This window comes from Artemia franciscana, chromosome 2 (genome assembly GCF_032884065.1).
Source record: "Artemia franciscana chromosome 2, ASM3288406v1, whole genome shotgun sequence".
Taxonomy (NCBI): Eukaryota; Metazoa; Arthropoda; class Branchiopoda; order Anostraca; family Artemiidae; genus Artemia; species Artemia franciscana.
The window spans coordinates 64,057,622-64,085,602 of record NC_088864.1 but is presented as its reverse complement, the minus strand read 5'-3'; the positions used below and the strand labels follow the sequence as shown (position 1 = coordinate 64,085,602).

The window sequence follows — 27,981 nt, the reverse complement described above, 5'->3', positions numbered from 1 at the left end:
ATTTTAATGGACAATTGCCAAGAATTTTGAAAACTTCAAAAGAAATTTTATCCCTGTTTGACGATCTCTATGCCAGAAATGAAGGAAGCTCCCTATTTTACCCTTACCAAGCTACAGTTCACTGGTCCTATAGTAGATTAAAATGAAAAAAATATTTTAAGAATTATGTAAAACTCTATAAAACTAGAATTATGTAAACATTTATAATTGAAAAATTTATCAATTTGAAAATTTATAAATTAAAAATGTATTTGAAAATTTATAAAAACCATGTAGCATTGTCAAGAATGCCATTTCTTCGGGTAGATTCCTATGAACCAATGGTTGCCATTGGTGAACCAAATGAACCAAAGATTTGTTCTTATGCCGGATCTGAGGGGCAATGTAGATTTGGATGATCGAGCTGCGATCGAACATAGATTGCCCTGTACATCCTCCTTTGCACCTTAGCAAAGGGGTTTTTATAATTATTTCACAAATTTTAACATCTTGGCATACTTTTCGTACGCCCTACCTTTGCATATCCTACTTTTAGTAGCACCTAGGTAAACAGCGTTTGACAATTATTTCACAGATTTGAAGACTTCTGACGCACTTTTTGGCGACCTTTTACCGTAGCAGAAACAATTTGTGTTTGTTTATAAGTATTTTCAAAAATTACAGGCCCATCATTTTATTTTGAAAAATCATTAATTATTTACCCAGAAACTCCATTTTGTTGCTATGTTGAACTTTCCATTAACGTTACATAAACTAAACAACGTAGAGTTCGAGTCAGCTTAGTATCACCTACGCTACAGACAAAATCTGCTTCGTAACGTAACATAAATTCTTAAATGTAACAAAACAAAATCGGCATTTTTTCCCAGCAACTCTTCGACAAATAACAAAAAAAGTTTACAGCTCGTTAAGAAAAGAGCTAAGAAGAATTGGAGCTCAGATTCATTGTCCAAAAAGCAAGTACGTCATTTATTAATTCCACAGTAAAACCAACTAAAACTATTGAAGAAAATCGCGTCCAGAACGCAATAGCATCCGAAATGCGTTTATTTACCTAGAAACGTATTATAAAAGTCAATTATCTAAATAAAACTGAAATGTTCTGTTCAATGATAAGTGGTATTTTGATCTATAACAATAATTGTGCTACTACTACAACGAATCACCTTATGAATTTTTCATAACGTATATTCCATGGATTGAGTCAAATTTGCTATCAAAATTTTGTTTAAAAAACTTACCACTGCTATTAACATCAAACATTTTGTCCGATATTTTCAGGCGATTTCGTATCCAATTGGCCATAGAAGGTGCGACATATATTGCCAATAGTTTGAATTTCCCTTCCATGTTGTATTCTATTCGAGTGATATGCTCTTTCGGTATCCAAATATTAGCTGCTTCCCCTTAAACAGAAAATAATCATTCTTTTACAGCATTTTCACAAGAAACAGTATAATAAAAGATATTAGAACATGAAAAAAAAAATCATTGTTATATGGTGTTTCTGTTCAATCTTATTATAGAGTAAGACGCAATGGCTGTTCTGGCCTCAATTGCACTCAGGGCAAATCTTCATTAGTCCCCCCCCCCTCCTGTCTCCCAAAAATTGTCAGGCTAAATTAAAAAAAAATCCTTTAATTATCAAAATTTTCATTTATTAAACAAAATTGAAAAAAAAAATATCACAAAACATTTAGATTAATTATAAACGATCTACTGACTTTTATTTTAGTTAATCAAGATAAAGGGAAACTGAAAATTTCGGATTCAATTTGCTTATAATTACTGCTAACTACACCTTCTACTTTATTTTTAATAAAAATAAAATATGAAAAATTACAAAATGATTTTAACCATCAAATTATTTATTTGAAATTAAGCACCCCTAAAATTTTTACGCCCTGGGCAAGTGCCTCCCACCCTTTATTCCCCTAAAACTAATTGACAGGATAGTGAGTGTAAGGACTACGGTTGTATACTTATACACCGAATGGAGATAAATAACCATTTTCGACAGCAAAAACATATGGAAGAAAAATAGATAGAGAAATATTTTTGAGATTTAAAATTAAAGAACCGTTGGAATTACCTAGGATTAAGAGGGATAATCTTTATCACAAGTTTAAAAATGCTCTCTTTATGCAGAGCCTTTCCCTTTTGTGCGGAACTTAATTAATGTTTGATAGTTTTTTTTTTTTTTTTTTGCAGTTTCATTCAAGTCCGGAATTCAAGTTTCATTCAAGTTTGATATGCTCCTCGATTTTGAGGGAAATAAATAAATAAAAGAGAAAGACAGATAAAATCTCCAACCTAAGATTAGTCTCCCTCCCTCAGAAGTTAAGACATTTCAGAAACAAACTTGGTGGAAATCGACTTTCTAAAAAAAACTAAATACATAAATAATATGGTATACCTCTTAAAATTTAGATACATACTCTTAAAGTTTTGCAGCAGAGAAATAGTCTACTTGTGAACAATGTTGTGACTCAACATTTGAGACTCAACAAAATGTGGAAGAAAAACAGCGTCTGAGACTTGCAAACTTTTCGTTCAAACTATACTGGTTTAAAGTTTTTAACAGGAAATCTGTTAGACATGGCAATATCTAGGGGGTAAAGGGCACCCAGTTGTTCCCTCCCTCAAAATATTTGTCCGACCCCCAAACGAAAATCCTGGATACGACCCTGCAACTAGGTACTGTCTTATTTGTGCTGGCTCAAAATCTGACATACAAACAATGAGCAAACATGACAACGGGTAAAAAAAAAGTATAATTATTTGGCTTCTATTTCTGGCATACGCATATAAGATAATGTGACTGGCTTTAAAAAAAAAAAGTAAAAATTGATGTGGTATAGACGTGAAAAAGAATGGCGTGAAAAATAAACTGATATGAATGGCAAAAACCGAGATAAACAATAACATATTAACCATCACTGCTTCCCATAACAATATGCAAACAGATAAAAAGATAGATAAAAAGATATAAGATAAAATATAGATAGATAAATCTGTAGATAGATAAAAAGATATGAATGGGGGATATTCACTACCTAAGATTTATCCCTCCTCCCCCATCCCGGAAGTTATGACAGTATGATAAAACACTTATCGACATTTTTTGTCATTCTTTTCGTGATTGCCATTCTTTGAAAAAATCATCTGATACACCCCCTTCCCTTCCCTAAATTTTGCTCTTTTGAAGCTTGCTTTAGCATAGCAAGTTTAAAAAGAATACAATACGGTCAGTACTTTCCAACACACTATGAAAACATGTAACAGAGAGGTAAAAAGATAGGGATAGGTGAAATGTCCCACCTGAGATTGTCCCCTCTTCCTCCTCAAGTTATGACATTATGACATAAAACTTGTTAGCATTGTGACTAAACTTGTAGCCATTTCAAATTACCAAAAAAATACTTGATAACCAACCTCCCCTAAAATTTTGCTATTTGAAGCTTACTTTAGCATAGAAAGGCAAAACATAAAAATAAAAAATACAATACCGTCAGGGCTTTCCACCGTAATATGGAAACCGCTTTCAACAATAAAGATATTTTGCAACTTCTCGCTCACTTTGGAATTGACCAGGCCGATTTTAACGACTTGCATACACCCAGCCCAAAATTCAATCAAAGTTTCCCCTTCATTAAGTTTACTGACATCAAATTCTGGAATTTCAAAATTATCTTCAACAGCTGGTTTCGGTGGTGGTTGATTCTTTTCACCTTCGTCGTCGCTTGACAAGGTCAAACATTCGGGCTCTTCATGAACTTTTCGCTTTTTAACTGATGCTCGTGTCAGGTCTTTTCGAACGGGTCCAATAATTGACGTTGTTGGTATTGAAGGCATTTCCCCGGACGATGTAGTAACAATCTTAAAATAAGGGAATTAAATTCAGTAATGTTAAGGATTACCAAAAGGATATTATACAATAAGTTTTATTATAGAATAAACTAGCAAAACCGGGACAGACAGACCGACCGACAGAATTTGCGATCACTATATGTTACTTGGTCGATACCAAGTGCCATAAAAATGATTACCTTGCCCTTTTGGATTATTAATATCGTTCTTTATAGGTAGGAATTTTTTTCATACACTTCAGTTACAATTTTATCCTTATGTTTTGACATAGATTCTTTGTATGTTTTGACTTCCATTTCTGCTCATCGAATTCATGGAAAACGTTTTTAATACGTATTTAAATTGCGCATTTGAAAAGGCGGCCTTTTAAGCAGGTGAGGAATAACTGGGTAGTAACAATCTTAAAACAAGGGAATTAAATTCAGTAGTGTTAAGGATTATCAAAAGGATATTATGCAATTAGTTTTATTATAGAATAAAAAACACTGTTTATTCTATTTAAAAAAAAATAAAATTATTTACAAATTTGATTTGGGAACGAATAATTATTTTAGCTTTCATTTAAATATTTGTTTTGAGTCTAAAAGCATTTCCTCAAATTAAACTGTGATAATGTTTAAAAGGAGGAAGTGGAAGGTAGTAACGCGAAAGAAGCTCGACAGGAGACTAATTAATTTTTAATTGAAGGATTAAAACCATTCTAAAATTCTTCTTTCTAAATTTCTAGAATTCTCAAATATTTGTTACTTATACTTTTGATTAGATGCTGAAGAACTAAGATAATCCATAAGATAAGAAACTAATCAAATGGCCCAGGATGTGCACTTTGTCAGCCTGGTCAAGGGGAAATTCCCTACAAAAGATTGACAGAAAAACATGTTGAAAAAAAATGGAGGAAATGGGGAAAAAATGGAGGAAAGGAAAAAAATGGAGAAAAACACAGAAAAGTGAAACAACAACCAAGAAACACTTTAATAATAATACTAATAAAAATAACGATGATGGCTAATAGTAATAACATAATAATTAGCAATAAAATAACATAAAATAATAATTAGAATTATAATAATATAATAGCAATACAATACTAACAATAATAATAAGTCATATTTAATAAAATAATACAAACAATGAACGATAAGAACTAGTTTATAGCAATGACTAGAGATAATGAGTGATAGCCGAGTGGTTGTTATCGGTCCTAGCCGAGTGGTTAGCACGCCAGACTTGAAATTCTTGGTGCGCGAGTACAGGGGTTTGAGTCCTGTTATTGCTGGCTATTCGGTTTGCAGTGGGAGTCAGTGGCGTGACTCTCAACATCAGCCCGAGTTGATCCAGCTCTAAATAAGTACCCCGGGAAATCTGGGGAAGTTAAACAGGAAGGGTGCGTGAAAGTAAAAGATGCCTGGTCCCCAGCCCCCCCCCCCATTGCATTTCCTAGCAGAAGGCCCATGAAACAGAAATCACCACCGTCGGTAGGGACTGTAATGTCCAGTGATTCTTTACTTTCTTTGCCTTTATAATAAGTAATAAGACTAATAGTAACAATAATTTAATAATAATAATTAGTATTAAAATAATAATAATAGCATTATAATAATAATTACTCATAACAATAGTAATTACTAACAATATTAACAATAGTGAATAATAATGACTAGTTTTTAAGAAAGTACCTTTTTAATAATGACTGGAAGTGAAGCGTTTCGAGATTGTACTAAAATTGGCCTCGATTCCAAAGATCTGATTTCTTTTGGCCTGACATCATCAACCAGCCGTACATCAGTCGGTAAATCTTTTCCACAAGGATGACATCTTGTAATATCCTTCGAGCCTCCTCCACAGTTGAGACAAAGAGCCAGTTTGCCCGGTAAAAATTTGGGACAATGAGGAGCTTTAACTCTAGGTGGAGACTCTCCTAGAACGGGTTGTGCAGCAGACACTGTGGACTGTGGTGTTCCGAAAACTACAGGCGAAGATTTGGCAGACTCATTATCAGAATTACTGGCATCTTTCGGTGATGGCCTAAAATAATAAATTATAAATTTAAAAACATAAATGTGCATCCACGTAGGAGAGAAAGGGAAATCTCCCAAAGAATAGCCGAACTTTTGGCCTACAAATGCACTCCTTCCGATTTTCGTACCCCACCCCTCCTACTGGTTCAATAAGTGCCCATTATCAGTGCAGACACCTTTTGGTAAAACAATACTTACGGATTTAAGCACAAAGATATACCTGGATATAGGAGGTGCAAGGGAGAATCTCAAAGGGAACAGTAGTATGGAATAGCGGTCTACAAATGTACTTTTTCCTGTTTTCGACCATTTAAACCCGTTCTGGTTCAACAATTAACCACTATTAGTACAGATTTTACATCACTAATTTAGGCACACAGATTTACTTGCATATAAAAGAAGGTTGGAGGACCCCTCTTCGTGAATGGCTCAACTTTATGGTCCACAAATTTCAAAAACCCATGAAGCTCAATAAATGCCCATTACCCAACTATATTTGATTTATGTCAATTGTCTTAATGAGTCTATGAGTCGGGTTTAGCTTATTTTTTATATTATTATAACTGTGTATTTTTATGCAAATTTTACCACCACGATAAATGATATCAAACATGGTAAAATCTCGAATAGGGATATAATCAATTTAGTATAATTTTTGATACTAAATTGATTATACATTTTTGAAATCATTTTTGGGGAAAGCAGACGAATAATTTGAGAGACATGTGGGGAAAAGGCAATGAAATAGAATAGTCTAGCCTAAGCGGACCTCCTCCATCATTCCTCTTGCATGAGTGGCTCCTTTGAAACCTTGAACCCATGTTTAGAAGGTATGTTGTGAACAAACTGACAACGCATTGAAAAAAAAGGAAAAAAAAGAGAAAATTCATGAGATTCAAGAAGATAAATAAATACCGGATTTTAATAATCATGAATAATTAACCTGCTACGGTCGAAAAGTCTATACCAAATCAATCATATGGTCACAATTTTGAGCATTTTAATACGAAAGTGTGTGGTAGTATAGGGAGAGGGGGTACGTACATGAAAGCAAATGAGCTTTCAACTTGTCACGACTTCCATTACGTGTCCTTGAATAAACACGTTCAAGAATAAATAGCTAACAAAAAAAATGGGCAAAAACCATATTTCGATCAGTGTACACACACTTCCTTCAAGAATCAAGAAACGACTATGCTCGTGCTTTACTGTGCATTACTGCGCATTAGTTGTGCTTGTATATGTAGCAGGACCGCTTTTTTGTGTGTATTATCTGAAATCTGAATTCAGATGTTTAGGGGGAATTTGCTTAACCGTAAACTCCCCCTAGGCCCACGGGTGGCTGAGCTTGCAGAATAACACCACTGACCCGAGCCCAAACAAAAGGATTGGGGACACTAGGATTCGAGCTGCCATCCCAAACGACATAGAATTGCAAGTACAGTATCTACTCCCCTAGGATATTCCATCTTGAATGGATAATGCACATGTGACGGTGATTATTTTAAAACTATTTGATTCATCTTTCATTAAAAGAAAAAAATACTGTCATTTCACTTGAAAATCATTCATTCTTTACAAATTAATTTGTCGTTTTCATTTCATTTCAAAATCATTCGCTTGGAATAATTTGAAACTCATTTCCTAAGAACATCTAGTCCACTTTATGATGATGATGATTGATTAACCGTCCTCTCTTGTCTGATGATCTTAGGACGTCTTTCTTTGGGTTGATTTACTTGTACTGCTGTTGCTCTTCCAATCTTCTTCAAAAATTGTGTCATGAGCTTGACTGCCAGCTTGTCATCTTCTATGTCTCCTAGTCACACAGGTGTACTGAGTGTTTTTTTTTTACATTGTTTAAAAATTCTATTATTTCTTTTCTTTCTGTTCTGTAACTTTAGCATTCAATTAATATGTGATGGATAGTTTCAATCTTGCCACACTTAACACAGTGTTCACTTTCACCCAAGAACTTGGCTTTATATGCTTGGGTCCCAGCATGGGTGAATCTTAGCCGATACATGATAATACTTTCTTCTCTGTTAAGCCTTTCACATAGACCTCTTTCAAACTGAATATCTGTTTTGTTGTTTGCCCACCATGTTCCATTTTTGTCTCTCCATTCACATAGCCTTTTTATTTTAATTTTTTTATTATATTTTCGATTGTACCAATTATTTTTGGTGTTGTTCCTATTATTGGTAACCCTGCCACTATTGATTTTTTAGCAGCAATATCAGCTTCTTCATTTCCTCTTATGTTTTTGTGTCCAGGTACCCACATAATGGTTACTAATGTGTTTGTGGATGTTGCCAGTTCATCCATTACTAACTGAGTAGTTGTTGTCTCTCTTGAGGTTTGTTTTGGTGATTGTAATGCTTCTATTGCACTTTTTGAGTCAGAATAAATTAGTATCTTGGTATCTTCTGAAGAAATTGACATTAAGTAATTGCCTGCTTTCATAATAGCAGCAAGTTCAGCTTCAAATATGGACTGTGAGGGATCCAGCTTGAATATTTCTGTCTTGTTCAAGATTGGTATGACAAAAGCAGCTCCTACACCTCATTATTTTTAGATTCGTCCGTATATGCCTTTAAGTGTTCTTTATACTCCGTAACCATTAAATGGTTGAATTTGATGTAGTTAGGTGGATTTTCTTTTTCTAATTCGTTTGTTAAATATTTGATGCTTCTACTTGTCCATGGGGGTATTAGTGGTAGGTCTTACAGGTGTAACATCTCCCTAAAATTGAAGATTATATCCTGTGTTTTCAATAAACTCTCTGCTTTTTCTATCATCCATTCTTTATTCCGCTTTCGTTTTTTGTTAAATGTATGGGTAAGTCCTCTTTTAATAATTAGAGCTTTGCATGGGTGGGATGATGGGGCTAGCCATATCTTTTTCAGGTACTTCAGCATCTGTTGTTCTCTTCTGGTTTGCTGTTCTGTTCTGTTGTTGGGTTCTGTTGTTCGTTGTTTGCTGTTCTGTTGTTTGTTGTTCTCTTCTGGTTGGTCAACTATTCCACTTTCAATTAATAAGAAGGAGATGGGCGTTGTACTTCTTGCCCAAAAGGCTATTCTTAATGCGCTATTTTGGACGACTTCCAGTTTGTTTAGTGTGCTTTTTGATGCAATATTGTAGAAAAGTGAGGCATAATCAATCTTTGCTCTAATGTATTTACAGTAGAACTCAAGCATAAATACTGTATTCGCTCCCCAAGTTTTCTTGGAAAGCATTTTCATGATGTTAAGTCGTCTTATGCAGGATTGTTTTATATGTTCCACCATTGGTTGATCTTTTGATCTATCAAACATCCAATATATAAGTGTTTAGAGACTCTTTCTATTGTTCGATTTTTCAACATCAAATCTGGGATATTAGTTTATATGTCTATTTGTGAAGACCATCATTTTTGTCTTTGTGGTTGAAAATTCTAAGTCTAGATCCTCAGCCCAAAATGTCAGCTGATTGATCATTTGTTGTAGTTTTGTTATTATTTGTTTCTTTGGGCCCTATTAGCCAGAAGCAAATATTGTCAGCAAATACTGAGGCCTTTATTTCATCATCATTCAGTGGGCTGTTGTATTGACTTATATTGTAGAAATCTGGACCCAGTGCTGAGCCCTGTGGGACTCCTCTTTGTGATTTTACATGAATATGGGAAAGACAATTTCCTCAATTTCCTGAAAGAACTTGGACAGTTCTTTCTCTTATATATTCATGGCAGACTGATATTAGGGGACCCTTTATTCCCAAGCTAATCAGTCTATCCAAAATCTGTCTGTGGGATACAACATCAAATGCTGACTTAATGTCGATGAAGACGGTTATCATGACCTTATGGTTCTGCAGGGAATATAGGGCATCTCGTTGGAGCAATGCAAGATTGTCAGTGGTACTTAAACCTTTGCGAAATCCACATTGGAATGGGGGTAGAAATTGGTTGGTTTCCACAATCCAGTTTATTCTATTCTTTATTAGTCGTTCATAAAGCCTCCCCATTACAGGTAATAAGGTTATAAATCTATGATTTTCTAGTTTCGTTGGATCTTTATGGGGCTTGGGTAACATAATTGCTACTCCCTTTTTCCATATTTTAGGGAATTCCCTGATTCCAGCAATTGTTAATTATTTGAAGAAGCATTTTTATCCATTTTGAAGGAAGTTTTTTAAAATAATAAGGATATATTTGGTCATCGCCTGGTGCTGTTAGTGGTAGGTTTTTAATTGTAGTTTCTAACTCATTTATAGTAAAAGTTGATTATAGGGTGCGTCAGTAGATCTGTCTCTAGCTCTTTTTATTTTCCAGATGGTTTTTCTTACAGCTGACTGGTTTATTTCTTCTTTGTCTATAACTGATTTGAGATATCTTGCCCCTTCATTGGCTGTTTCCTGATTATCTATAATTTCTTTTCCATCTGATTGAATTGGCATGTTTATTTGGGGTTCTTCATTATAAAAGCCATTCATTTTCTTAATAGACTTAAAGATATTTGTTGAGGGGTGTCTAAAATCAAGTTTTTCCAGGTATTGCTTCCAGATTTTATATTTTTCTTCCTTACTGTTTTTTTAATACGGCTGTGGTTTTCTGTAAGTGTAGATAATTCTCAAAGGTGAACATTACTTCATATTGCCTTTGGCTTTTGTCATTTGCTTCTTTGCCTCTTTGCAAACATTGTTCCACCAGGGGGTGTGTTTGTGTTTCGTGTGTGTGTCCGTTTTATTTGTTATAGTTGACTCTGCTGCTTGTATCAAACTGTTTTGGAATGTTTCAATTGTTTCTTCAGTAGTGTTTGAGCTTACAAAGGTATTTTCTAGATCTTATGGATTTTATAACATATAGTTCAAAACTACGCTGCATCATTCAGAAATCTTCATAATGGATTAATATCTGTGATTTGTATAACATCTCTAACTTCTAAGTATTCTGGGATCATTGTACCAACAACTACCTACTCTATCAGCCTTCTCACTCTCTTTTGACCTTCTCTTGCTTTCTACTTTTGTTTCGTCCCCCAAAATGTTAACACAATAAAATAATTATTTTTATAAGGGATCGAACCGAACACACGTAAAGTAGACGTGATACCCACAACGCAGTGGAACAGAGTGAATAAATGACCCCAATGCAACAAAAATTCTATTAGTCTTCAACAAAGAGTGCGTCCAATTTCGTTGGCACCCAATTGGTGCAGTCATTTAGGAAGGCACAGCAAACAAACAGATATGCGAAGTCCTTCACGTAAAGAGAAGCTCAGTATAGATATATCCCAGATCTTAGAATAGATAATGTGTCCACAACTACTACTACTATTACTAACAGCTCACTGCAGCACCAAGCCACACACGCTCCTCCTTTATCCTAATCTAGTCAAAGCCTCCCTCACAGCACCCTCCAAAGAAGTTCTACCGTTCCTTAAATCCTTCCTTAGGACCTCCTTCCACTCTATTCGGGAACAACCTGTCTTTTAGTAGCCGAAAGGTTGGTCGGAAATGACGGTCTTTGGCAGTCTGTCATTTTCCATCTGCAGAACGTGTCCCAGCCATCTCAACCTTTCCCTCATTATAGCTCTAGAAATCTGTATTGAATATTCAAAGATAACGAGGTAATCTGAGTTAACCACAATCTAATAAGATAACAACGTCATTAGATGATATACATTGGTGATAATTAAACAATCCAATTACAGACAATAATAACAACATGACCACCTTAGCATAAAAATAGTATGGATGATATTTGTACAAATATTAACTTACGGTGAATTGTTGTCATCCAAATGAGCCTTTTTCTTCTTCCCTTTACCGCCACCAGTTTGACAAGCAGTGCCGGCAGTCATGACAATATACTGCTGATTATACTCGGCCAACTTGTGTTCAACTGATGCTGCAGCTCTTGCAACTTCAACAGACTGGCTAGTTGTATATATCTTACCATTTGATTGCTGCCACTGATTCTGGAAGAAAACAAGATTGAACTTTGAATAAATTATAGATTATGAACGAGATTATGGCTTTAGGATAAGATTCTTATTTCACGAAATTACCAGCACAAGCCCCGAAGGGCGGAATTTAAATTTTTGGGCCAAAAATCAACAAACAGGATAAAAATATTAAAATAAAATATAGGACAGAATATTAAAACAGGGGAGAAAAATTAAAATACATAAGAAAAACATAAATATTATATTTAAATGGGTTACTAAAAAAAAGAAACGAGCGAATATACACAAAACATAGGCAACACATGTTATTTTATTCCGTAATGTTGGGGATAAACGCTTTTCCATATCCGTAGATAAAGCAGCGAAGAGGCTAAGAAGATAAGAAGAGGCTCAGAAACAACCCAAGGCAAGCAGAATCTGGGAGGGGAGTGTCATCAGAACTACATATATAAGATTGGAATGCAAAACTAAAGGCAATCGTTTTTTCACAGTTGAAAAAGGTTTGCAAGAATAGGAAGAACGGTCAGCGAACCAAGATTGGAATATTGGAAGCTACAGTGATGATAGTAGTCAAATATCGTTCTGAAGCGTGGGTGCTCCGGAAAATGGAGGAAGATTTACTAGATGTTTTCCACGGAAATTCTTTACGCATTGTTTTGGGTATCTGACTGACTGACCATATCTCAAACAGTAATCTATATGAAAAATGTGGATATGAATACATCCTCTACATCTGCAAATAGAACAGGAATGGAGTCATCGAAAAATAAAAATGGTAGGTATACATTAAATATAGTTTTCTGACTGAAAAAGGAAAAAAAATCATTGGAAAAGAAAAAAAAATCATTAGAAAAGAAAATAGGACTTATACTTTTTGTGATTTGTGATTTACACTTTTCTATTACTACAATTATTGTCCTGATATATTTTGATTAACATAATAATTTCATAATTGTTATTATTATTATAATTTAATTATATCATTATGAAACTATTATTAAAACCACAATTACTCAATCCAGTAATCTCGAAATTTTATCTAAGAGTCTGTCTCCTCAGGAAGAGTTATGCAAACAAGAAAAGAAATAGGGCTATATTGTTTTTGAGCTTAGCAATAGAAAAAGAGTTCTGAAGATTTCAATGCCATACTTGGTAATTGTTATTAGCCAACTAAATCATAAGATAAAATAACATAATATATTTGATTATGGCGGAACTTTCCTATGAAATATATGTCGGGATATAGTTAAATTATATATTAAATTCAAAAGATTATATTATATATAATTAAATAAATGTCAGAACTTTATAATATCGATACATAATTTGATGATGTCAAAAATTAAAAAAAAAAATTATGGGTTTTATTCATTAATCCTAGGATCTACCCAAGCATTACAGCAGAAGTAAAAAAAGAAACAAAAACGGTCTGGATTATTTGTCGGAGAGGTTCCACCTGGTTACCCCAGCAAAATGCAGGAAAAGTAACGTTACATGCCAACAAAAAGTTAAACTTTACAAGAATGGAAAAAACGATATTATATGCATAGTGCGAAAAGGAACAGCAATTGTGCAATATGACACACCTTCAGAGATTCGTAAATAAGGTATGTCTGAAGTGGAGTACACGTGATTAATATGGCATACCCGGGCAGACCAAGATTTGATGCCCGAGAAAAGAGGACTTGCTTAACAGGATGAAATTATGTCACATTACTAAAAAATACATAGCTTCCTGAAGCTTTGACCCCCCCCCCTTCCCCCACAAATTGTTAGAGGCAAATAACAAAGGTAAATATATGATTCCAGATGAAGCTTTCGCTATGCCGAGGAGAAGATGGACAACCATAAATCAGACCCCCTCTCTCACTCCTAATAAAAAAAGTGATTTACAGCTTTCTGAAGCTTAGCTACCCCCTCCTGTTTGATGGAACTTTTTAAAGCTATCAAAAAGATAAACAAAACAACCCAGGAAATGTATTTGGGATGTAACTTTAAGGGCTACAGCTGAAAATTTCGTTATTCTGGATTTGTAGTAAATAATTGTCCTACTACAAAAGATATGACTTACTCTCAATGCAGGATTGGTAACGATGATCTGTGGAGACTGGAAGCTATTAGCGAGGTTTTGTGAGATAGAAGCAGTGGCTCCATTTAAGACAATGCTAGTCACGACACCTCCTTGATTCAGACAACCAATAGACCCATGCTGGATCTTACCACTGGTATACTGCAAAGTTGCGGGTCGATAATTAGAAGTACTCACAATAGGACTAATTCTTAAGTCATTGTGTAAGCTAGTGTTAGGCTCAATGATATTTTCTGAAGTTATATTAGTTGTGTGGACATTTTGAATTGATGAATCATTCATGATTTTATGTTGCTTATTCACTTCCTCTGGCTTGCTTCTAGTAACAGGTATTAATTCAGAGACTGGCTGAGAAAAAGATTCTGGACTGTTCATTATACCTGTGGTACCAATTGTGACAGGAGCTGATACTCGGCGAGCCAATCCTTGTTTATGGTATAATGTCTCGTTTTGAAAATTTGTTAGGATAGATTTTGGAGAACTAAAATTCATTCTTAGCTGGGTGTTTGTTCCAGAAGATACAGTTACACTAGTATTATGAATAAGTGGCAACATCTGGCCCCTCAGTCCAGCTATCCGTGGTCCTGGTGGTGATAATGTGGAGAAAGAAATTGCATTATACAGTTCTTCTTTTCTTCCACTGACCGCTTGAAGGACAGGGGGTAGTTTCTGTCCCTTTGATCCTGTAATTTGAGATCTCGGTGATGATGATGGAGAAAAAGAAGATGGGCTATCAAAATCTTCTTTTCTCCCACATTCTACGTTGAGTGTAGGAGGCACTTTCTGTCCTCTCGGTCCAGTTGGTCGTGGTCCTGGTGATAACGATGGAGGAATAGAAGTTGCAATATCCAGTTCTCCTTTTCTTTCCAAGTCCGCCTGGAGTGCTTGAAGCTCCTTTTTAGTTGGCTTTTTTGGCTTAGCTGCGCCCTTTCCACCGCCTTTTTTTGGCCTTCCAGGGGAAGATTGGTTCATGCTAACATTGTCTCGTAGGGAATCTAGTCTGCCTCGACCAGTAATTGACTGTTGAAGATGAGGTGTAGCAGCAACGTTCTCAGCTGGCAATGATATCATAAACTGAGCAACCATCATTTCGTCATAGTTTCTGTTGGTAGCTTGAGCAACCATTCGCCTATAATAAAAAAAATGTTGGCTTTTGGAAGAAATACAAAATAAAGGCATAAACAAATTTAAGTCATGTTAAAGATATCCTCGGAGGAAAGGATGGGCTCTCTGGAATTGCGCATAAATTTAAAACTCCTATCACGTAGAAACAGGAGTTTAAGTGAGAAAAAGCATTCTTAAATCGTATATCAGCAGTAAAATCAGTACAGTACAATCTTGTTGCCAGTTGAATATATGTTTAATATAAAGGCGTGTGTCAATCAAAGTCAATTTAAATATAAAATTTAAATAAAATCTTTATTAATAGAACTGGTTTCCATATCAAACGAGCCATCTATTGCGTCGAGAGACATACAAAGATATTATCTGCTAATGTGTCATTTCTTTGCGTACATTGGCTTTTATTCTTCTTCTTCTTATTCAGCAGACGGGCTTTTCAGTCGAAACTATTTAGCCCTTTTCCTTTTTTCATTTATTACTTTTTCCTTTTCATTTTTTATTATAAACCGATTTTCATACAAATTTCGATAAAATAGGAGTTGCTACTAAAGTAAGAATCGTTTTTAGTTTTAACAACACTATTAAAGGCAAAGACATTATAAGCATATAGACAGCTAACATTATAAACACTAATGTCTAAAAAAAAAGTTAGATACAGTGTTCCACTGTGTACTTAGGCGATCCATGGGCTGCCTAAATAGTACTCCTATTCCAGCTATGATGATTGAATTGGGAGTGGGCACGCTTAAACTACGACATGACAGGTTACTTGTGAAGTATTACACTAAAAAATCTAGTTTAAATAAGGATATAATCAAGATGGAAATTATAAATAATTATAATAGTGATGTTAGTTTTAAGGATAGGAGTACTCCAGCTTTTTATAGGTGTAATAATCTGCGATGAGTGCCCAAATATAGTCCCCATTAATTAGATAGTTTTTGAGGATAATATATTGAATAAGCTATGTGCAATAAAGAATAATGTGTATTTTCCTGTACCGGATCATGGGGATGATAGTAACTTGACTCTCAAACATGACTGGCTAAGACAAAATGACCACTTAAAGAGACAATATATAAATTTTTACTGATGGCTTCAAGTCAGATAAGGGTGCTGGCTGTGCAGTTGTGGTCCCTCATGTCAGTTTCATGTAGTTTTAAGTTACCAGGCAGACTGTCTATTTTTTCAATTGAGATGATTGCTATATATAAGGCAGTGGAAGTTATTAAGTCATATGGGTATGCCCAGAGTTGGATGATATGCTCTGACACAGCATCAGCCCTTAAGTACCTGATGAATGAGCATGAACCTAGTCGTGAATTAGTTTGTAATATCCAACAAATAGTTAGGTCGTTAGAGCTTGTGGGAAATAATATATTTTTAGTCTGGGTTCCAGCACATGTGGGAATTGCTGGAAATGAATCTGCTGATATAATGGCAAAGTGGGGTATTTCATATGGTCAGAGTATAAGTGTAAAACCCACCCAAAATGAATATTTTGCATGTATTTATAAGGTGTTATAGGATAGAGATACCAATAATTTTATTAGAAGTTGCATAAATCCAATTTTAGAACTTTAAGACTATAAGGCACCACCTGATTAGATCTGTTGCTGTTACTGTTTTTAGATTGAGGACAGGTCATGCCAAACCCGTTCAGTTTTACATAAATGGGGGAGAGTTAGCTCGCCCTTCTGTGATATTTTTAATGAGTATGACGATGTTGGGCATATTCTCATGAAGTGCACAAAATATGAAGTACAAAGAAATTTGTTTAGAAACCAAATTATAAAACATTTTGGTGCATTTACAATGAGAGCAATCCTAGGTCAGGCTAAGTCCCCAAAATGGGTCCATAGAAAGACTATGTTGTTGTTGACTAAGTAAATAAAGAGTTGTAATTTGCATAACATTCTCTGATTTTATTATTATTTTTTCAAGTTATAATGTATTGTCTTTTATATTCATTGTATTGGCCTTTCCATTTCGTATTTATGGTTCCTTTTATAGATGCTTTAATTGTAGTAACTGCATTAACTTCTATTTTTATTGTATTGACCCTTTGTATCTATTTTTTTTTTCTGGTATTTTAACCTTATTTAAATCTGAGTATGTTTCTTTTCACAGATATTTTAAGCAATAATAGCAGAATAGAGATGTGATATACATACTAATGTCAGTAATTTAAGCAAGAACACTCTGTACAACGTCCTAGTACTCTCCCAAGATATCTCAAGTGTTGACGTAGCCTGTGCCAAAATTTTATTTGTGTGTTTCTCAAAGTGACGTGGCTTAATAAGCCTAAGTTTTAAAAGAGGATCGCACGTATACGAGTGGTTGATTCGCTCAAACGTCAACTAAACAACAACAACACACAGCTAATGTACTATTTTTTGTAGAAATAACGCCTTTTCTATTCTTAATGCCAGGAACATCAAGTCAAATGGTACTAAACATGTGTTCCCCTTTAATATTTCATACATTTGCTTAAACCTGAAAAGATGCATCTTATTACAAAAGGAACTTATTCTTGAATTTGAGTAAAAAACTGGGATTTTGCAAAATTCTCGATTGAAACAAATGATTTAGGCATGACTCCGTTAAACTATTCTGAGTGTCAGGTTGATTATATTTGCAAAGAGAGGCAATGTGTACTTGTGTGTCAAAGGAAATTCTGGCAATAGGCTTGTGTAAATGTAGTCAAGACACTTACCCATATGGCATCTTTTTTTTTATAGCACCAAACTATCATTGCCTTTACGCTAGTTTCCAAGCTAATTGTTTCTTTTAGGGAACTACATTTTTTTTTGCTAAAAAAAAATGACCATTCAGTAGGATAATGACAAAAATAACTATAAATTTAATGCCTTTCACACCATGAAGAGTCAATTATTTTTGTTTATACGTCGTAAGTGAATGGAGGTCCAAATTAACTACAGTTCATCATGAGTTTTATCTTGATTAATACACAGTATGATTCTAGCCTCCTTTTGCTATACATGGCTAGCTCTCTAAATCTGCTTATATCTATTATTTTAGGAGTTGTAAACTAAGCACAAGACATTTGTCTAAAGACTCCTCCTTAGGAAAAATTAAACAGTAGGGCAAATACGCAGGATCCCCCCTCCTATCCAAGAATCAGATTTCTATACACCTCTGAATATAAATTTTTCACATTTGAAGCTCAAATTTGTTAAGTAGCTGTCCTCCTATTTCTCTCAAAAAGTCACATATTTCTAAAAACAACATATGGAAATACAAATATTAAAATATGACAATTACACCATATTATTTAGCCAAGATTATTTAAATTGCTTAACGACCACAAAAAAGAACTTACGTTTCATTGTTAGTTCCGTCATCTGTCAATGGAGGATTTGTACTATAGCAAGGTGTATGCTTGTCATTTACACGTTCCTCTTGTCTCAATATTTCTTTTGCTTTCTCAGCACATTCTGGCTTCAAAATAAGTTCACCTGCTTCATCTAATGTAATATAGCCATATTCCTTTATGAAATGCAATAAATTATAATTAAAAATAAGCTCAAAAATATAAATTGTTTTCATATTACTGAATTCTTTTTAGCTGATAAATTATAAACAAGACTGCACTTTAAGTGTATCACATCAATTGTGTATATAAGAAGGAAGGTCTTCGCAAACATCTCAATTTGTCCTGATATTTTTCCTACCTAATTCAAGCAATTTGCCAACTTTTTCCCTTTTTCTTCAAATAAATCTATGTGAAGGTGACTGGCCAGCAATGAGAAGTCACTAGTTTTTGTTTATAATAAAATTAATGATCTTCGTCAGAGTAGAAAATACATCTCTGACTTCAAACGCTTTGTATCTTAGCAGTGTACACCAATCTCAGTAACAGAATAGCGTAACAGATTTTCACCGACTTGCTTGTGCTCCTCTTTTATCCTTTTTTTCTGGTAAGGGGAAGCGAATCCACTGCCTATATTTTAAATTGTAAAAGTATTTGGTGGAACTGCCAATACTGAATGTAACTCCCTTTTGCAGAGAAAGCATTGACTGGTACCAGCTAGAGTTATTGATAGATTATGAATTGAATGATGACGAAAAATCTTTGCCTCTCAATGACTCAAAAGCTTTTCTTGAGCCTTATTTGTGCTATAGATCTATTTCTAAAGGTTTCATTTTAAGAATAAAATGTTCATCAAAGTTCACTGCATTTTCAGAGGAGGAAAGGGTTCAGGTAGATACTTTAAACGATATTTTAAGAAAACAATTTAGGCTCTGTATCCCTTTAGTCACATAATACATTTTCCTTTTTTGTAACACAACAAATTTTTGCGAATTAAAGACCTTTGCCTCTCAGTAGCTTCTTTACAGTCATAAATAATCATAAAAAAAGGAAAAACAGAAAGAGATTTAGAGATATCAAGAGCCATAAAAATGACACATTGACATAAAAGTTTCTTGTCACTATTTTTCTTATTTATAAAAAGTAAAATATTATGAAATAAAGACGTTTGCCTGTCAATAGCTTCTTTACAGTCATGAACTGTACTTTAAGTGTATCACATCAATTGTGTATATAAGAAGGAGGGTCTTTGCAAACATCTCAACTTGTCCTGATATTTTTCCTACCTAATTCAAGCAATTTGCCAACTTTTTCCCTTTTTCTTCAAATAAATCTATGTGAAGGTGACTGGCCAGCAATGAGAAGTCACTAGTTTTTGTTTATAATAAAATTAATGATCTTCGTCAGGGTAGAAAATACATCTCTGACTTCAAACGCTTTGTATCTTAGCAGTGTACACCAATCTCAGTAACAGAATAGCCTAACAGATTTTCACCGACTTGCTTGTGCTCCTCTTTTATCTTTTTTTTCTGGTAAAGGGAAGCGATTCCACTGCCTATATTTTAAATTGTCAAAGTATTTGGTGGAACTGCCAATACTGAATGTAACTCCTTTTTGCAGAGAAAGTATTGACTGGTACCAGCTAGAGTTATTGATAGATTATAAATTGAATGATGACGAAAAATCTTTGCCTCTCAATGACTCAAAAACTTTTCTTGAGCCTTATTTGTGCTATAGATCTATTTCTAAAGGTTTCATTTTAAGAATAAAATGTTCATCAAAGTTCACTGCATTTTCAGAGGAGGAAAGGGTTCAGGTAGATACTTTAAAAGATATTTTAAGAAAACAATTTAGGCTCTGTATCCCTTTAGTCACATAATACATTTTCCTTTTTTGTAACACAATAATTTTTTGCGAATTAAAGACCTTTGCCTCTCAGTAGCTTCTTTACAGTCATAAATGATCATAAAAAAAGGAAAAACAGAAAGAGATTTAGAGATATCAAGAGCCATAAAAATGACACATTGACATAAAAGTTTCTTGTCACTATTTTTCTTATTTATAAAAAGTAAAACATTATGAAATAAAGACGTTTGCCTGTCAATAGCTTCTTTAAAGTCATGAATGATGATAAAAAGCAAAAAAAGAAAAAAGAAACTTAGATAAATACAGAACCATTAAACTGACACACTAATTCCTTTTTCTGACACCATTTTCCCTACTTACAACAAAATAGAATATTATGAATTGGCTCTCAATGGTGATCCTGAGTAGTAGCTTTAGAGCTGCCACATTCATATAAAATCACAAATCTTTATAAAATATAACAGCGAAGTATTATAGGCCTATACAGCAGTTTCAGCTTTTAGAGAATACTTCACAAAAAAAATTAAAAAATTTTCAATCTAAAAAACATAAGCAATGGGAATTTCGACTTGCATCTGAGTTTATATCATAATAGTATTAATACAGTATCAGCTTCTGAAATTAAACAGTAGACAAAGGGATATGCTCTAATGTGTATATATATATATATATATATATATATATATATATATATATATATATATATATATATATATATATATATATATATATATATATATATATATATATATATATATATATATATATATATATATATATATATATATATATATATATATATATATATATATATATATATATATATATATATACTGTACAAATCTTTATAAAATAGAACAGCAAAATAATATCCAGACAAAACCCATTATTTCCCTTAAAATGAAGAACAAAACATTGGGTATGTGTCAACAAAAATTAACTAAAGGCTTGAATCTATGTATATAAAAATAAGTTGTATGTTTGTTTGTTTGTACGCATATGACACCATTATAAGTATATAAGGCTTTGTATATGACGTCATTATAAGTATATAAGGGGGCGATTCAAAGAGAAATTTTAGTATAAATCCTACAATGGCAGTAGAAACAGCCGAGTAAGCTGCTCAAAGAGTTAATTCAAAGAAAAATTTTAGTATAAATCCTACAATGGCAGAAGAAACAGCTGAGGAAGCTGCTCAAAGAGTTAATGCCAAAAGGCTTGCAGCTAATAGAGAAAGTAAGAAAAGAAAGCATGCAGAGGAATCACAAGAACAGCGTGAAAACAGGATTGCGTCTCAAAGAGAAATTACCAAAAAAAAAATCGTGCCAAGGAATCACAAGAACAACGTGAAAACAGGATTGCGTCTCAAAGAGAAATTACCAAAAAAAAAAATCGTGCCGAGAAATCACAAGAACAACGTGAAAACAGGCTCGCGGCTCAAACAAAAATTACCAAAAAAAATCGTGCCGAGGAATCACAAGAACAACGTGAAAACAGGCTCGCAGCTCAAAGAGAAATTACCAAAAGAAAGCATGCCAAGGAATCACAAGAACAACGTGAAAACAGACTTGAGGCTCAAAGAGATAATACCAAAAGAAAGCATGCCGAGGAATCACAAGAGCAATGTGAAAATTATCGCCTGGCATTCAGGTACAGCCCAGTCAATGATTATAGCTTGAATAGATGTGTTCAAATCAGGACTATGTCTAAAATGTGTCCCTATTGCAAGGCCTTGAAATTTAATGGTGAAACAATGGGAATGTGTTTTGCCTCAGGAAAAGTTAAACTTCCTCAACTGGCTGCACCACCAGAGCCATTGAAGACTTTGCTTACTGGAACTATGTCAGAATCTAAGCGTTTTTTTTATCAAACATCCAAAAATATAACTCATGTTTCCAAATGACGTCGTTTGGTGCCCAAATCGAAAATCGAGGTCAATTTATGCCTACTTTCAAAGCAAAAAGGCAAATTTATCATAGAGCAGAGTCCCAACGGATCTGCCTTTTCAATTTAAAAGATTGCAATGCCCAATTCGATTAGCATTTGCAATCACCATTAACAAAGCTCAAGGGCAATCAGTAGAAAAATGCAGTATAGATCTTAATACAGATTGTTTTTCCCATGGACAATTGTATGTTGCATGTTCGAGGGTTGGTAAACCTGACAATCTATTTATATGCACAGACAATGGGACAGCAAAGAATAATGTATATTCGCAAGTTTTACATAGTTAATTTATAGTGTATATGTATATCTATTTATCTATCTATCTATATGAAAATAAGTTGTATGTATGCATGTTTGTTTGTTTGTAAAAAGAGGGTTTGCATATGACGTCATTATAAGTATATAAGGTTTTGTATATGCACAGACAATGGGACAACAACGAATGTTGTATATTTGTAAGTTTTACACAGTTGAAAATATATATTTCTATCTATATTCACAGGTGGTACACAGGGACACAACTACAATGGTGCATAACTAATATGGTGCGTAACAACTTACGTGCATGGGGGGACTTACGTGCATATATATAGATATATGCGACTTACGTGCATATATATAGATGGAATTTCAAAAAAAAACAGCCTGAAAGCTGTCAAAAATGGTGTCAGATTGATAAAAAAGTGGACCATTGGAATCACAATGGAATACAACCCTATAGAGGAAACTTGTAATTTAAGGTAGCACTGATGTACCCTCATTTCTTCCCCTTTGTTTTCCTCCACTGCTAATAAGGCACTAGAACATTGCAAAGAGCTGTTTAAGGGTTTATTTTGAAAGAAATGGCTATATCTACAGGGTTTTATCCATGGGACATAGTATTTAAAATATATGTAATTTTGACCAAAAAATGCATTTTCATTTACAAGACAATGTAACACTTGTATCTTTTGATAAAAGATGTAATAATGCATATGTCCTTTGAAAATTACTCTTCTGGGGTATTATGTCATATTTATGTGATTCTACTGCTCAAGTGCTCCACTCCCTTTAGTTTGTTCATTGCTAGGAGGAATCCCTAAGCAACACCAACTTTTCATGTATTTTCTGCATTTTATGTCGTTACAAACTAAAAGCATTTTTGTGTTTTTGAATTTTCTTACAAATACAGTGAAAGAAGGATGCTTGAAATTCATAAGTAGTCAAAAGACTTAACAATAAACAGATTTACTTGTAAACAATAAGTAAAAGACAAACTGAACTGTTTTCTGTTAAGACATTTGTAATTTGGAATGTTTTTGTTTCTGTCTTGGCTTTTCCTACAATTAGACATGGCTACTATTTGATTTAAATTAAAAAAAAAACTTTTTTTATGTGTGCTGTAAAAAACTAAAGAGAATAATTAACTGTACCTTCAATTTTGCAATTGAATGGGTGGGAATTTCCCAATCCTTGTACTCACTGCTATCTTCTGAAGATGAGCCTTCCATGAGCAATGCCTGTAAAAAAAAAGTGAAAACAATAGGATTTAAACACTATTAAGTATTTGCTACTCACAAAAACTCTTCTTATCTTTTATTGGACTCATATGCACATAAGAAAACTACTATTTTAGGGTTTTTAACTTTGAAAACTTGGCATTGCATTTCTCATTAGTCAATTGTAGAAATTGTACTTAAAGTTGAAGATAGCCCAATTCATCCAATTATGCACTAAAGTCATGCAATTTTCATTTTATCAACCAGTTTGATTATATTATGGCATAAATGGACCAAAACAGTTATTTCCAATTGGTTTGAAACTTTTAGGCTGAGGTTCTTGGTCTTAAGGGATGCAAATACAGAAGGAAATATGGAAAAAATTGATTCTTCCAAAACAGGATCAATCTTTTCTTATGAAAACCTTGAAACTTAAAACTCAAAGTCACAAGACCAAATATTACCTCATGTACAAAAACAAAATGTATTTAGGGGCATTGGCCCACCAAAAAGCAGCTCCAAGAAGAACTAGGTGTTTTTTTTATCAACTTGAAACCTATAACCTTAATTTCTTGAGGCATTGGGACCTCAATTCACAATAAAAAGAAATAGAAGAAAATTTGGTTCCATCATAAAACACCCAAATGCTTTTAATTAGGGTCCAAAAAATTGCCAAATATGGGGCCAAAATATGGTCAACTTTTTTCCTGGTTGGCTAAGAGTTTCAAGGATTTTTTCTTATGTTGAAATGCTAAAATATTGTTGGCAAGAAGAGGGGTATTAAAGACTCTAATTTAGGCCCAAAAGCTTGTTGTCCAGATCACTTTGAAACTGAAAGCCACAAGCTCCAAAACCAAAGGGAAATCAGTACAAAATAATTGGAGACATGGTCTATTTTAACAATGGGATTCAAAAGATCCAAGCATTTCTTTTTTATTGGTTCAAAGCTTATATCCTCAAATTGTTAAGTCAGGAGTACTCTAATTGGTTTTCTTCAAATGTATTAAAACTTCCAACCATAAGTTTCTGACCCAAGAAAACCCTCACTGTAACAAGAATCTAGGTCCAGTCTGAAAATAGGGTTCAAATGATCAAAAATTTCCTTTTAATTGGTTCATAATTTACATCCTTAAATCAAGAGCACTCCAATGCACAAAAAAAAAGAGCAAACAACTTTTTTCCCCAAACAAAATTTTTCTTAGAGTGGACTTGAAACTTAAACACAAAAGTTCCTGACACACAGAAACACTCAAAACAAAAAAAAATTGAGGATGAGGACATGCAGAGGTTGACCTCATGAGGTCTGGACAATACTGTAAATTTTCAGGGGTAATAGCAGTGACTTTTTTTTAACACCACAAGCCCATGTGCATTACAATAAGTGAGTATTACTAGTTGGTATGAATTTTGTTGTGCTCTTTTAAAAAGGTTCTAAGAATGATCTATCTGGCTTAAAGGGTAGGAAATAGAGTAGTAATACTTAAAGATTAAACAAAGCAAAGTCTTATATTGCAGTAAAAAAAAAGCTTCAACATAAAAACATAACAACTAAAGAGTTTCACTTGCCAGTGTCATTGCTGTGAAACAGAAGCACCAGGCCTACAAGTCCTTTGCCAAGTAGTTCCTTAGAATACCTAGCCTCAATGTTAAAGGAAAGAGAAAAGTTTAAACACTAATGACATTCATAAAATCTTCAACCACAGAGTAGGTATAGTCTATCTTAACCATAGGTATAATATATTATACTTTAACAATAGCAGGTGTACATGATAGAATTTGGTTTCCAACACCAACTATAATGTACAAGTATTCAGGCAAAATTATATATTTTTCCTACAGGTTTTCTGTTTCTTGATTTTGTCAGCATTGATCCAGTTCACAAGTAGAAACAAGAGCAACACATGGCAAAATGCTTGGGAAATACATAATGTTGACTAGCCTATATGGTAAAATTCTACTTGAGTGACTTCTTGCTATCTCAGAAAGGGGTTAGGTTAGGGAAATAAAACTTTCAGGGATGGGTCTACAGGCTAAGTATGTCCCAGGAACATGGCAAATGCTTGGGAAGCTATATTTAATCTGTATGAAGTAAGAATTGTTTTCATAATATATTCCCAGTAAAATTCTAGTTTAGTGACTTTTGGCTATCTTGGAAAGGGGTTAGGTTAGGAAAATGAGTTACGTCCTGGGAAGGTATTTTGAAGTACCTACCTCTGCTCCCTCTCTCTCTAAAGGGTCCTGACCTTTGATAACCTTCAAAAATATGTGTGTTATAAAAGTGAAATCTTGCAGAATAAATCTTCTGCTTGAATGAAGTACAACAAAATTGTTTTCAGCTTCACAACTTTGCTCAATTCCAATTTATAAGTTTTTAAAGATATGCAAATACATTTCCTAAATTTTGAAAAAAAGCATTGGGAGAAGGAGTTGAGGTAGGTACTTTAAAATACCTACCCAGGATATACTTTAGCCTGTAGACCAATTCCCAAAAGTTTAATTTTCCTAACCTAACCCCTTCCCAAGATAGCATGAAAGCACTCATCTAGAAGTTTACTGCCTATATATTTTTACATTAGGTTAGGGAAGGTTTTAGGGTAAAAGCAGATTCAAAATGTGTTCACTATAGTTTGTCTTTTTATTCTGAAGTAAGTCTGTTTTCTAACATGTTTCCTTCTGAAAAGCTTTTATCCTAGGCTTCTATACATTACTTTAAAACCCAAACTATTGTAAAATCTCTATGCTATACCACAAAGAAAGTGAATTGTTTCACTATTGAATTTGTCAAAATCTTCTGAGTAAGTGGGTTTAGTAATTAGCCTGAATATTTGAAATATTTATTATAGCTGTGATTTCAAATATACTGATAGAAAACAGTATTCTATAGCCTGATCCAGTATTATACTTAAGGCTTGAGGCTAATTTTGAAAAAAATATTTCTAATCTTGATCTTAAAGTTTCAGCCACAAACCCAAATCACCAGCAAATTCAATCTTGAACAAGTAATTTGAAAGTGCATAACTATATTTAAATAAACTAAGTTGTAAAGGCTACTTTATTGCAGTTGGTCAATCCTTACTGTCCTAACTCAAAATCTTCTAAATAAGTAGGATAAGTGATTAGCTTGAATAATTAAACTATTTATAACACTCCAAAATTCAAATATACTGATAGAAAACAGTCCAGCCTGATCTACTTAAGGCTTGAGGCTAATCTTGGAAAATACTGTTTAATCTTGAACATAGGATTTGTAAGTTTGAAACACAAATCCAAATCACCAACAAATCATTCTTAGACAGATTCAACCTTGGACAGTTACTGTGAAAGTGCATAATTATGTTTAAATAGGCTAGGTTATAGGGGTTACTTTATTGTAGTTGGTCAATCCTAACTATCTAAACCTTTATACATAAAGGCTAAAATTAGAAGCCTAGCATATAGGCTACACAGGAAAGATGGATTGTTGTCTATGCACATGAAGATCAACTACTTTTTAATCAGGATATCTGTTTGAGTTTATGCAGTGGAAAACTACTAGGGGCCCTGCCCTATTTCAATAATAAGTAAATCAATCAATTTCACAAAAAGAGCAATGCTACTGAAAATTTTCTGAGTATAAATGATTGGGCTAACCAGTAGCCTATAAAAGCAAACTAGGAAAAGGGGAGAGTTTAATGGTAAGCATTTACAAATGACAGGCTATAGGCCTGGTAAAAGTAAGAGTTTCAGAATGATTCAACGTAGTTTGTAGAATTTCTTTCTGGAGAGTGATAATGAATAGGCCTAATCAATACTGCTCATTGAGTTCCTGGATCCATTCAGCTAACTCAACTCATTTACAAGAAAGACAAAAGCCCCTCGTCACAAATTTTATTAATAAAACTTTATTAGTTTCAACTGATACCAACCTTTTTGTTTAGCTATTTTTCTAACAAAACAAAAACGACATTTCAACAAAACTACAAAAACCTCAATGCGGAATAATAATCTTCTATTTCTTCTAGAGAAATAAAAAACTCTGATAACATAGGTGTCTTCCTGCCGCTAGAAAAAGTCAAGTAGCCAAAGTCTGGTGAAAGATAAGGAAAAAATAATGAAGACCAGATTTGTTCTTCTGTGGTTATAGTCAGATTTAATATAGTGACTTTGATTTCCATCAACTTTATAATATATAAAAATGCATATGGCTCGCATTTACAAATTGACAAAACATGCTTTCTGCATGATTACCTTTCAATTATGTTCTGTCCATTTCAAAATTAAAATATAAACGAATCATTTGTCAGGACAAATTGAAACTTCAATTTACAGT

At 33.7% G+C, this 27,981-nt stretch overlaps 1 protein-coding gene across 1 annotated transcript in view; it reads right to left on the bottom strand.

Annotated features, from left to right (window-relative positions):
• The window catches only part of LOC136043935 (uncharacterized), a 71,678-nt gene extending 44,009 nt beyond the window's left edge, over positions 1–27,669 (bottom strand). Inside the window, exons 1-8 of the mRNA XM_065728997.1 lie at positions 27,578–27,669; positions 23,607–23,693; positions 18,391–18,557; positions 13,908–15,054; positions 11,652–11,848; positions 5,547–5,895; positions 3,510–3,879; positions 1,242–1,406 (exon numbers count right to left, since the gene is read on the bottom strand). Coding sequence (XP_065585069.1) covers positions 1,242–1,406; positions 3,510–3,879; positions 5,547–5,895; positions 11,652–11,848; positions 13,908–15,054; positions 18,391–18,557; positions 23,607–23,684 — 2,473 coding nt within the window. The 5' untranslated portion in view covers positions 23,685–23,693; positions 27,578–27,669. The remainder of the gene's footprint in view (positions 1–1,241; positions 1,407–3,509; positions 3,880–5,546; positions 5,896–11,651; positions 11,849–13,907; positions 15,055–18,390; positions 18,558–23,606; positions 23,694–27,577) is intronic.
• Between the last annotated feature and the right edge of the window lie 312 nt (positions 27,670–27,981).